The sequence below is a fragment of the Eurosta solidaginis genome, chromosome 3 (genome assembly GCF_040869045.1).
Source record: "Eurosta solidaginis isolate ZX-2024a chromosome 3, ASM4086904v1, whole genome shotgun sequence".
Taxonomy (NCBI): Eukaryota; Metazoa; Arthropoda; class Insecta; order Diptera; family Tephritidae; genus Eurosta; species Eurosta solidaginis.
In genome coordinates this window covers 182,480,621-182,493,296 of record NC_090321.1, presented here as the reverse complement: position 1 = coordinate 182,493,296, position 12,676 = coordinate 182,480,621, and the positions used below count along the sequence as shown (strand labels likewise).

Here is a 12,676-nt window from a genome sequence, read left to right as displayed (position 1 = left end):
GCACTGGCTTAGTTAGTCTATCAAGAGGTGGAGACGTTTGCAGTTCCGTAGAATTTCTTATAGCGTGTAGCTATTTTGCAAGGAAACTCCATCCTTGCCTGTATTTTTAGCAGGATGAACATCCACCCAAAGCTCGGGGAGTGTTTCGAAAGACGACGGTCCTTCTCCGGATTGACTTCAGCTTGTGTATTAGCACATTATGGAACTAACCCGACTGCCTCCGGAACGATTTTTTTAACGCTTAGAACCTCTTGCCTGTGGATTTTAGTCGACTTTTCATCCGCTGGGGTGTACTTACAATAATATTTATAAGAGGAACATGGGGGATATGGCACTGGACAATTGGGTGTCGTGCGGCTTGGATAGAAACGGAGCACAACACCTCAAATCGCAGATTTAATCTTCCGTGGGGAGAGAAAAGGATGGAAACCCTTTTTATTCAATCTGCCAGAAGAACAATAGTTTTGTATACATAACCAAAAGGAGATTTTTTATAGCTGGCCAATCACTATCTTTCGCCCTAGCTGATTGGGGCCAATCTACAACAAAAACAAAACTCTAAGTAAAGGGAAGAGAAGAATACTTACCTCAAATTCCAAATGAAATCTAAACGGCGCCGGATCCAAAGCATATGACAAATAAATAAAATATGGCGGCTTAAAATTATCTTTAATTGGAGTGCGATCATATGACCAATCCACCAGCTTGGTGTCATTCACGGGTGCTATAAAAATCGACATATGATCAGGACCCGCAATTTCTAAACTGATAATCAAATTTGTATAAGAAATGCGGTCTTTGCTCAATATTCTTAAGGTCGGCCAACCATCTGCCTTAGGCGCTGGACCATCAATCCAAAAGCTCTGACCGCTAAAATATAAATATTTTTTTTAAATGATCTCAAATTGCAAAGGCGAGTTGTGTTCACTTACCGCCAACCCAGCCAACGTGAGCTGTAAATTGGATAACCACACATTACAGCATTTTCGCAATTCACTTCCTCTTTAATGGATTTCGTTATATTCAAATTCTCCAAAATGTCATCCAAAGTGTGTGGATGACGATCAACAGGCACGACATAGAAACCGGCATCTCCATACCGTACGGTCATTGCTGGATCGGGATTGTGAAAGGTACGTGTTGTGTGCTAAAAGTTAGTAAAATTGCATAACTAATTCTGGAGACAGTTTAGATCTCATGTATGAAAAGTGAGCATTTTCTGGGACTAAATTTTCGAAGAAAAATGTTACTTGTGCATTTCTAAGAGTAAAAAAACTAAATTGGAGTCCGCGTAAGTGCCTAGTTTTTATAGATGATAATCGCTGGGATTCATGTATACTTACCGCTACATAGAAACGTTGCGGTGCTTCATGTTCCAAATATGGGTAGCCAATGGGTGTAGCGGCTAATATAATGAATACCAAACATGTGGCACCAAAAATAGAAATGATGGTTTTTGATTTACGGAAGAGACATAAAATAGGAACCTGCAAATGAATAGGAAAACTTATTGACATTTAGTTATTAAAATTCATCCTATTGAGTTTACCAAGAAAGGCGCCAAAACCAAGCACACCAAGGCCGTAAATCCACCAATGAAAAGTTCTGGATTGTCATTAGCACCATCACGACCCTGCATTGGTACGAAAGTTATGTAGAAAGCATAACAAAGATAACTATAGAAGAGGAAGGGCATCAGTTGGCAGACAATGTGTGGTATGAGCCAAAGAAAAGCTGTTAAAAGAGAAAAATGTTTATTTATAAATTCAATGCAAATTGAAGTAATAAACCAGTATTGTGGTAGGTCGAAAACCCGAGACATATTTTAACAAGCTGTTACAAGTCTGGACAGACCAGCGAAAAGTGAATTGACTACTGAACCACATAATCCCGAAATGGGCCCTGTTGAACCCATTGGCAGACCTCCGGCTAGAATAATCTTACTCTTTTGCAAAAGGAAGAGCGTCCATGCTAGCGAGCTAACAGATCCGAGTGAGACTTACATGGCCAGACAGACGATCTTGCAGCTTAGATATCCGATTAGATGTTAAATCCTCTTCCCGTAGTAGCATTGGATAGTATCTCAACCTCTGCGCCCCTAATCGAGACGAGTTTAGTTTACAAGACACTGCTCTAATCGGGCAGCTTGAACATGCGGATTACACCGTCCTCCTGATAAAAAGAGCCCAGCCGGCAATCTTCTCTTTCAACTTTTACGCATCCGTGAACCAGCCAACTGATCCACAGCCACAATTGGTTCCATCTATAAAAAGATTTTCCCTTAACAAAAAGTGCGGTTTTGGTGCGCATTTTTTTTCTGGAAGTTAATGCAACCTGAAGTTTTTAGCACCCTTCTCTTAATGACACTTATTCGTTCCGTGCTGTTTACGGAGCCAGACCACCGAATTAATTTAGGTTTTACCGGCATGCCAGTTAATTTCAGCATCGGCTGGCCGGTTGCCGATGCACCAGTTATTTCGGACATGGGCCTATCAATCACCGATTCGCATCAGCCATTTTTGGCACCGGTACGGACTTAACCGTCACCTGCCTGCTTTTAATTTTAACTTGTTGCGGCGACTCAATCATTTTGGCCTCATCACTCCTACAAGTTGCAACTCTCCGTTCAGACGTGTATGTTACCCGAATAATTAAACAACTTTTTTCATAAGTAAATAAACCCACTAACAACCTTCTGCAATTACTTTATACTGATCTCATGTATAATTTTCTTCGGCAGGCCCCTCATAACTCATAAAAAAATCGGTTGCACATATTTCTGTAAGTTCTTTGAATATGAACACGACAAAGTTTTTGCTATACTTGGTTCTTTGGTGTAACTAGCTACTCCATTCAGCATAGTAGATTGTTCTGGGAACAGCTACACATTTCTATCCTTCCCAAGGTCAGCCGTCTATCTTAGATCACCCCTCAAGTATTACTAAAAGTTTCTAGAGTCTAGTTTATTACCATCCCCATCCAATATTTAACTTATTAGGCTATCTTACAATCTGTTTTTCCACTGAAGCAGCATCAAAAGCTTTCCGTGTCTTTTGGCCAGGCCGTGTTTGTGGACCAGGGTGGCCCAGAACATCATCTGTCGGGTACCGCTAATTAATTTATATATGGGGTATTCCATCCCATTTCGACCAATTTTGAACCCGACCCCTTTAGAATTGGCTGAAAGTTGTTCTTCTTTTTCTAGCTTACGAAAGACGTTTTTCAAAATTTTTTCATCCAACTCAAAAAAAGTTATGAATTTAAAAAAACGGTGTTTTTTTCAACATGCTATAACTTTTTCAAAAATTGACCGTTTGGGATCTTTTTTTTTTAAATTTGTTTTTAAATGTACTTTTCGGAAAAAATACAAAAAAATTTTTAAAGTTTTTTTTTCAATTAAATAAACAAAAAATAAATAAATATCGGCCCACTCCGGGATTAGTGGGGATGATTGCAGAATTGATTGAAGTTTTTTATGAGAAAAAAAAAATGGCGAAATTCGAAAAATCTCGAAAAACTGAAAAATTACAAAGAAAAAACTTTAAAATTGTTTTTGTATTTTTTCCGAAAAGTACATTTAAAAACAAATTTAAAAAAAAAAACAGATCCCAAACGGTCAATTTTTGAAAAAGTTATAGCATTTTGAAAAAAAACACCGTTTTTTTTTAAATTCATAACTTTTTTTGAGTTGGATGAAAAAATTCTGAAAATCGTTTTCGTAAGCTAGAAAAAGAAGAAAAACTTTCAGCCAATTCTAAAGGGGTCGGGTTCAAAATTGGTCGAAATGGGATGGGATACCCCATATACAATACCACGAACAGTATTCCTGTCATTATTCCAAGGGCTTTTGATTTCGCCCTGCAGAACTTTTACAATTTCCTCTAATTAATATGGTAGGTGTCACACCCATTTCACAAGGGTTTTTCTAAAGTTATATTTTGTGTCAATAAACCAATCAAATCACCATGTTTCATCTCTTTTTTCATATTTGGTAAAGAATTATGGCCTTTTTTTTCATTTTTCGAAAATTTCGATATCGAAAAAGTGGTCGTGGTCATAGTCGGATTTCGCCCATTTCTAATACCAAGATAAAGTAAGTTCAGATAAGTACGTGAACTAAGTTTAGTAAAGATATATCGATTTTTGTTCAAGTTATCGTGTTAATGGCCGAGCGGATGAGCGTGACTTCAACCGATTTCGCCCATTTTCACAGAAATTGCACATGGATTGGTGAATTTTTGTTCGACTTATGGCATTAAAATTATCCTAGACAAATTAAATGAAAAAGGGTGGAGCCACGCCCATATTATTACTGGAGTTGAATGTTGACATAATTTACTAATATACTGTAAAGATATTCAATCTTTTGTTAAAATTTGACTTTAAAAATATTTTTTTTAAGTGGGCGTGTTCGTTATCCGATTTTGTTAGTTTTTATTTAACACACATATAGTAATAGGAGTAACGTTCCTGCCAAACTTCATCACGATATCTTCAACGACTGCCAAATTACAGCTTGCAAAACTTTTAAATTACCTTATTTTAAAAGTGGGCCGTGCCACGCCCATTGTCCAAAATTTTACTAATTTTCTATCCTGCGTCATAAGGTCAACCCACCTAACAAGTTTCATCGCTTTATCCATCTTTTGTAATGAATTATCGCACTTTTTCCGTTTTTCGAAATTTTCGATATCGAAAAAGTGGGCCTGGTTATAGTCCGATTTCGTTCATTTTAAATAGCGATCTGAGATGAGTGCCCAGGAATCTACATACTAAATTTCATCAAGATACCTCAAAATTTTCTCAAGTTATCGTGTTCACGGACAGACAGACGGACGGAGGGACGGACATGGCTAAATAAATTCCTTTTTTTGCCCAGATCATTTTGATATATAGAAGTCTATATCTATCTCGATTAGTTTATGTCGTTACGGGGTACCGTTATGCGAACAAAGTTAATATACTCTGTGAGCTATGCTCAGCTCAGTATAATAAACCGAAATTGGTTCGGTGCCCGAGGAGGTATAAGAATTCAGAACTTAAATTGGGGGTATACTGCTGGTTCTTTCTCACAGAGCTAAGTATCTTGGGATCATTATTGCAAGCTTTCAAGGCAGCCACTTAGGACTGCTGTCAACAAGTTAGTGGGAAACTGGGCTATATTAATTTACAACGATGGGCAAGTAGGTCTCTGAACTAACTAAGGCCTCTGAAACAACCAAACACATTATACTCTTTGCATGTTGTTTCTACGAATAACGTTCTAGTTTCTAGGTTCAAGTCCTGGAAAAAGATACATAAGAATAAAAGTTTTTCTAATTGAATCGCCCATCAGCGAAACACAATCCGACAATCGACGAAAAAAATTGAAAGTAGCATGCAGTAAATTTTAAGTGAAGCTTAGTATAAATCTCCTCGGAGGACTACTGCGCCAAGTTACTATATTTTTATTACCTCAGAAAAGCAACGGAACCTACCTCGAGGGCAGAACGGTTACCTGACAGAGGTCAACAGCAAATTCGCCTACATATACATCTAGAACCGAGCATATCCAAAGTATGCCCAACATGTTGATAATCTTCACATAGCACGAGCCACTATTCAAACCAACTTCTCGATCACCAAATGCATTTGATTCCACCCTATCTAATCAGCCTACCGCTAGATGACCTAAATGATAATTTTATAGAGTACTTACTTGTCTTATGAAAGCAAGTTATCATATTCAAGATCACTGACAACACATAGAAACCAATGCAAATCATCAAAGCAAATGCGGAGCGTATATTAAATGAGATCATAAAAATGCAAACTACAGTCAAAATAAGACAATGAGCATGCATGATCAGTTGAATGGCATAACCTAATGGTAAACCATGCTGCAAAGAATAAAGAGAAGAAGAATCAATAATTTTTATTAAAAACTTCAAAAAATGCATTCCACTTCACTCACATACCTCTTTGGTACGACTCAAATAGATCGCTGGCAACAAACCCATCATAAAGAACATTGGACAAAAGTATAAACCAAAAACCATCCATGTTTGTGAATACCAGGACATCGAAAGACCCACCGTATCCATAAATATTGCAATCGTAAATGTGAGCATAAGAGCCAGTACAACTGCAGTAAGTTGTACACCCAGTAAAATGCCAAACTTAACGAAGACACGACGGCGAAACATGCCCGTCTGATGTGCCATATTCCAGATGTAGGCCAATATTGTTATAATGGCTATAATACAGATCAATATATTCACGGTAGTGCCTGTAGTTTCTGTATAGTGAACAATGAACCAACCGAGTATGTCGAAAAAAACCATATGACCTTCAGCATATTTCTGTAAATGATAAAGAATTTTTTTATTTTTTATTATTTTTATAAAGAATTTCCATTAGTGAATATCTTAGATAATTCATCCATGGAAAGTAATCAGTGGTGTACAGTGGTTGCAGAGCGGGCTTTGTTAAGGCTCGACTGCTTAGTGGAATGTCAGCTTATCTCGGCTGCCGTTTTGAAGCTCGAATGGCAAACTTTAAAATTCATCTGTAGTCTCGAAAGTGTAAGGCTTTTGATAGTTCGTGAACTCTACAACTGCTGCGTATGAATAAATTTTCATTACTTACACTGGGATTTTCCAATTCAGGGGCATTACATAAAGCTTTTGTGAGAGCCAAAATATTATCTCCTGTGAGCTGATAAGATTTGCGTGGTATCAAATTGAACCGATCGTACTTTGTATGATAAACAAAGCCGTTCATAGTATGAGCCATATCCAAACCTGGGCAATGGAAGAGAATAGAAATTTGTTTATCATTTATTGACATAGTTGTAAGTTAGGTGTGAGGGCGAGTATAAAAGCAAGGTTACGGATATAGGAAGTGGTGAAAAAAGAATAGACATAGAACCCAGCGGCGAAAGTATGAATTACGTAATCCAATACTTCTCCAACACTTCGAATTCAGTATGCAATACAGAATCAATTACAATCAATATTACTTTTCCATAAGCATGGCCGCTTTGTGGACAGAACTGATTACTTACATCATTACTGGTAATGGAGTAAGTAAACGATATCCGAACAATCTTCGGATGTTTATTACTCTTAGGCATACTTTTCTGAAATTGCAACCGGCATTGTAGAGAGGTCAGCCACATAAAGATGCACAAATCTGAAGTGGTAAGTGCTCTTGGAACAGAATCACTGTACAACTTAGTGTACAATTCAAAGGCAGGGTAACAGCAAAGTAACTTATGTATTTTCATTTCTACCATTTGTAAAATATTTATTTTTATTTCATTTCATTTATAAATAAATGCATTAGTACAATAAGAAAAGTAATTATTTTTTAGTACAACAATAGTAATTTAACACATATCAAGGAACATTATTATTATTTATTTATTATTATTTTAGAAATTGTTAAATTTATATGAAATATTTCAACAAAAAAGCTTCAAAAAACTTAAGTGGCATCCACAAACCTAACCTATATATGGGGTATTCCATCCCATTTCGACCATTTTTGAACCCGACCCGTTTAGAATTGGCTGAAAGTGTTTCTTCTTTTTCTAGCTTACGAAAGAAGTTTTTCAGAATTTTTTCAAATTTTTTCATCCAACTCAAAAAAAGTTATGAATTTTTAAAGAAACACCGTTTTTGTTTTCAAAATGCTATAACTTTTTCAAAAATTGACCGTTTGGGATCTTTTTTTTTATACTCAGTTGAGCAGAGCTCACAGAGTATATTAACTTTGATTGGATAACGGTTGGTTGTACAGGTATAAAGGAATCGAGATAGATATAGACTTCCATATATCAAAATCATCAGGATCGAAAAAAAATTTGATTGAACCATGTCCGTCCGTCCGTCCGTCCGTCCGTCTGTCCGTTAACACGATAACTTGAGTAAATTTTGAGGTATCTTGATGAAATTTGGTATGTAGATTCCTGGCACACTCATCTCAGATCGCTATTTAAAATGAACGATATTGGACTATAACCACGCCCACTTTTTCGATATCGAATATTTCGAAAAACTGAAAAAAGGCGATAATTCATTGCCAAATGGGTTTAAAGCGATGAAACTTGGTAGATGGGTTGAAGTTATGACGCAGAATAGAAAATTACTAAGACTTTGGACAATGGGCGTGGCACCGCCCACTTTTACAAGAAGGTAATTTAAAAGTTTTGCAAGCTGTAATTTTGCAGTCGTTGAAGATATCGTGATGAAATTTGGCAGGAACGTTACTACTATTACTATATATGTGCTATATAAAAATTAGCAAAATTGGATGAAGAACACGCCCACTTTTTAAAAAAAAAAATTTTTTAATTCAAATTTTAACAAAAAATTTAATATCTTTACTGTATATAAGTAAATTAAGTCAAAATTTAACTCCAGTAATGATATGATGCAACAAAATACAAAAATAAAAGAAAATTTAAAAATGGGCGTGGCTCCGCCCATTTTCATTTAGTTTATCTAGAATACTTTTAATGCCATAGTCGAACCAATCCTTCTCAAATTTTGCAGGGGCATAGATTCTATGACGGTAACTGTTCTCTGTGAAAATGGGCGAAATCGGTGGAAGTCACGCCCAGTTTTTATACACAGTCCACCGTCTGTCCTTCCGCTCGGCCGTTAACACAATAACTTGAGCAAAAACCGATATATCTTTACTAAACTTAGCCCACGTACTTATCTGAACTCACTTTATCTTGGTATAAAAAATGGCCGAAATCCGACTATAACCACGCCCACTTTATCGATATCGAAAATTACGATAAATGAAAAAAATGCCATAATTCTATACCAAATACGAAAAAAGGGATGAAACATGGTAACTGGACTGGTTTATTTACGCAAAATATAACCTTGGAAAAAACTTTGTAAAATGGGTGTGACACCTACCATATTAAGTAGAAGAAAATGAAAAAGTTCTACAAGGCGAAATCAACTGCCCTTGGAATCTTGGCAGGAATACTGTTAGTGGTATTGCATATATAAATAAATTAGCAGTACCCGACAGATGATTTTCTGGATCACCTGGTCCACATTTTGGTCGATATCGCGAGAACGCCTTCACATATACATCTAAGGGCCACTCGCTTTTAAAACCCTCATTAATACCTCTAATTTGATATCCATGTCGTACAAACACATTCTAGAGTCACCCCTGGCCCACCCTAATGGCGATATCTCGAAAAGGCGTCCACCTATAGACCTAATGTCCACTCCCTCTTAAAATGCTCAGTAACACCTTTCGTTTGATACCCATATCGTACAAACATTCTAGGGTCACCCCTGGCCCACCCTAATGGCGATATCTCGAAAAGGCGTCCACCTATAGACCTAATGCCCACTCCCTCTTAAAATTCTCAGTAACACCTTTCGTTTGATACTCATATCGTACAAACATTCTAGAGTCACCCTTGGTCCACCTTTATGGCGATATCTCGAAAAGTCGTCCACCTATAGAACTAAGGATTACTCCCTTTTAAAATACTCATTACCACCTTTCATTTGATACCCATATCGTACAAACATTCTAGAGTCACCCCTGGCCCACCCTAATGGCGATATCTCGAAAAGGCGCCCACCTATAGACCTAATGCCCACTCCCTCTTAAAATGCTCAGTAATACCTTTCGTTTGATACCCATATCGTACAAACATTCTAGAGTCACTCTTGGTCCACCTTTATGGCGATATCTCGAAAAGGCGTCCACCTATAGAACTAAGGATTACTCCCTTTTAAAATAATCATTACCACCTTTCATTTGATACCCATATCGTACAAACACATTCTAGAGTCACCCCTGGCCCACCCTAATGGCGATATCTCCAAAAGGCGTCCACCTATAGACCTAATGCCCACTCCCTCTTAAAATGCTCAGTAACACCTTTCGTTTGATTCCCATATCGTACAACCACATTCTAGAGACACCCCTGGTCCACCTTTATGGCGATATCTCGAAACGGCGTCCACCTATGGAACTAAGGATCACTTCTTTTCAAAATACTCATTAACAGCTTTCATTTGATACCCATATCGTACAAACATATTCTAGAGTCACCCCTGGTCCACCTTTATGGCGATTTCTCGAAAAGGCGTTCACCTATAGAACTAAAGCACATTCCCTTTTTAAAATACTCATTACCACCTTTCATTTGATACCCATATCGTACAAACACATTCTAGAGTCACCCCTGGTCCATCTTAATGGCGATATCTCGAAAAGGCGTCCACCGATAGACCTAAGGCCCACTCCCTCTTAAAATGCTCAGTAACACCTTTCATTTGATACCCATATCGTACAAACAAATTCTAGAGTCAGCCCTGGTCCACCTTTATGGCGATATCCCTAAATGGCGTCCATCCATAGAACTATGGCCTACTCTCTCTTAAAATACTATTTAATACCTTCCATTTAATACACATGTCATACAACCACATTCCAGGGTTACCCTAGGTTCATTTTCCTACATGGTGATTTTCCTTATTTTGTCTCCATAGCTCTCAACTGAGTATGTAATGTTCGGTTACACCCGAACTTAGCCTTCCTTACTTGTTTTAATTTGTTTTTAAATGTACTTTTCGGAAAAAATACAAAAAAATGTTTAAAGTTTTTTTTTTGTAATTTTTCAGTTTTTCGAGATTTTTCGAATTTCGCCATTTTTTTTCTTTTTTTCTCATAAAAAACTTCAATCAATTCTGCAATCATCCCCACAAATCCCGGAGTGGGCCGATTATTTTTTTTTTATTTATTTAATTGAAAAAAAAAGCTTTAAAAATTTTTTTGTATTTTTTCCGAAAAGTAAATTTAAAAACAAATTTAACAAAAAAAAAAGATCCCAAACGGTCAATTTTTGAAAAAGTTATAACATTTTGAAAACAAAAACGGTGTTTTTTTTTTAATTCATAACTTTTTTTGAGTTGGATGAAAAAATTCTGAAAAACGTCTTTCGTAAGCTAGAAAAAGAAGAAAAACTTTCAGCCAATTCTAAAGGGGTCGGGTTCAAAATTGGTCGAAATGGGATGGAATACCCCATATGTATATATGTATTTTACACGAACCTTCACGAAGTTTTAAAATCTCTATTACGAAGAATGCATAGAAATTTCTTCATTACAAGTCAGCATACAATCTAAGTGAATGTAATACATTACTTGTAAGGGGTTCGTAATGCATAACGTGGAAGGATCGCAGACTCCCTTCGCCGCTGGGAAGTTCTAGAAGAAAGGCGAGAGAAGAAACGTAGAGAGGAAATTGAGAGTGAACTATAAAACTTCTTAAAATGGACCACATCTTTTTACGGGACTCATATCAGGCACGGATCTATTCTAAAAAATCGTATAGTGCGATTTCCTTTAAATTGGGTGCATTGGTAGCTTGTTATCTTGGAGAAGACATTCTAAATGGACTAGAGAACGATTTGTTAGAAAAAAGTTGCGTTTTTAGAACTTGTTCAAAATAGAAAAACAATTGAAGAAGAAGAAGTTATAGAAGAGAGCGCGGGAAAGAAAAGACTGAGGAAAAGAGAGAAACGCAGAAGAGCAATAGTAAGAAAAAAAGTATAAGATAGATTGAGAAAGAAGAATAAAGAAATAAAGTGAAATAAATAAAGCAAAGGGAAGAAAGAGAGGAGGAGACTGCGTAATAGAAACTTTTTAAAATCCTTTAAATAAGGCAGGTAGACCAAAGTTCGGGCAGAACAGCGTCTGACGGGTCGGCTAGTACCTTATATACCTTATATTTACTATCATATACATATATAGATTACGCAACCATTATAAAAGACTATTATTTTTTCTGGAAGAGATACAATTTTTTTTCTGAAGAGCCATAAAACCCACCGCTCAATACAGTCTATTTCGTTTTCTCCTTCCACCTTGATGGTTCTTTGCTGGATATTTATTTATTTATTTATTTATTTATGGTCTTGTAGACCTAGATTAGGTACATGTATGTATGAGATCATTATCTAAATAGTAGTGCTTTGCAATAGTTATATAATAATTTCTTAATCTTATTTATATTTTGACATTGTTCTATTTCACATGGTAGTTCGTTGTATTCTCTCAATTCCTCGTAGTATATATTGTTCTTGTCGAATTCCGATCGAACAGCTCGCAGACGGAAGTGGTAATGAGGAACCTCGTTGCTATATGTTACTCGGTCATTTAAATATTTCGCAGGGTTGCCTAATTTCATGTTGTGTAAAAGTTTTAGAGTGTAGTATACAATGAGTTGTTTTACACTCAGCCAATTTAAACATTCTAGCATCATGTATTGGGGTATCGTATCATTTTCTAAGAATAAACCACATTGCTTTATTTTGTTTCACCTGAGTTTTGCAATGTTCGAGTCAGCTAACATGAATAAAATCGTAGGGCAGTATATGAAATGAGGTTCTATAAATATTTGCTGACGTGCTTGCTTGTTCGGAACACAAATCCAATTTTTTTTTTTTTTTTTGATATTTTTGCCTCTGTATATTTAAGATGCAATTATAATTCCTAGCTATTTTATTTCATTGACTTTTTGTATGGTACTATTTGCTATTTTTAAGGATATATTATTTTCTTCGGCACGCTTTCTTCTCATGATCATCCATTTCGTTTTGTCAATATTTATTTTAAGCTTATTTTGATACAACCAGTTATATACA

At 36.3% G+C, this 12,676-nt stretch overlaps 1 protein-coding gene across 2 annotated transcripts in view; it reads right to left on the bottom strand.

Moving 5' to 3' along the window:
- LOC137244746 (endoplasmic reticulum metallopeptidase 1) overlaps positions 1-12,676 on the bottom strand; it is a 102,441-nt gene that overhangs the window by 1,701 nt on the left and 88,064 nt on the right. For both annotated transcript variants that reach the window (XM_067774190.1, XM_067774191.1), the window contains exons 4-10: positions 6,628-6,782; positions 5,958-6,341; positions 5,699-5,879; positions 1,550-1,734; positions 1,344-1,487; positions 933-1,147; positions 588-870 (exon numbers count right to left, since the gene is read on the bottom strand). In XM_067774190.1, the coding sequence (XP_067630291.1) occupies positions 588-870; positions 933-1,147; positions 1,344-1,487; positions 1,550-1,734; positions 5,699-5,879; positions 5,958-6,341; positions 6,628-6,782 (1,547 nt within the window). The remainder of the gene's footprint in view (positions 1-587; positions 871-932; positions 1,148-1,343; positions 1,488-1,549; positions 1,735-5,698; positions 5,880-5,957; positions 6,342-6,627; positions 6,783-12,676) is intronic.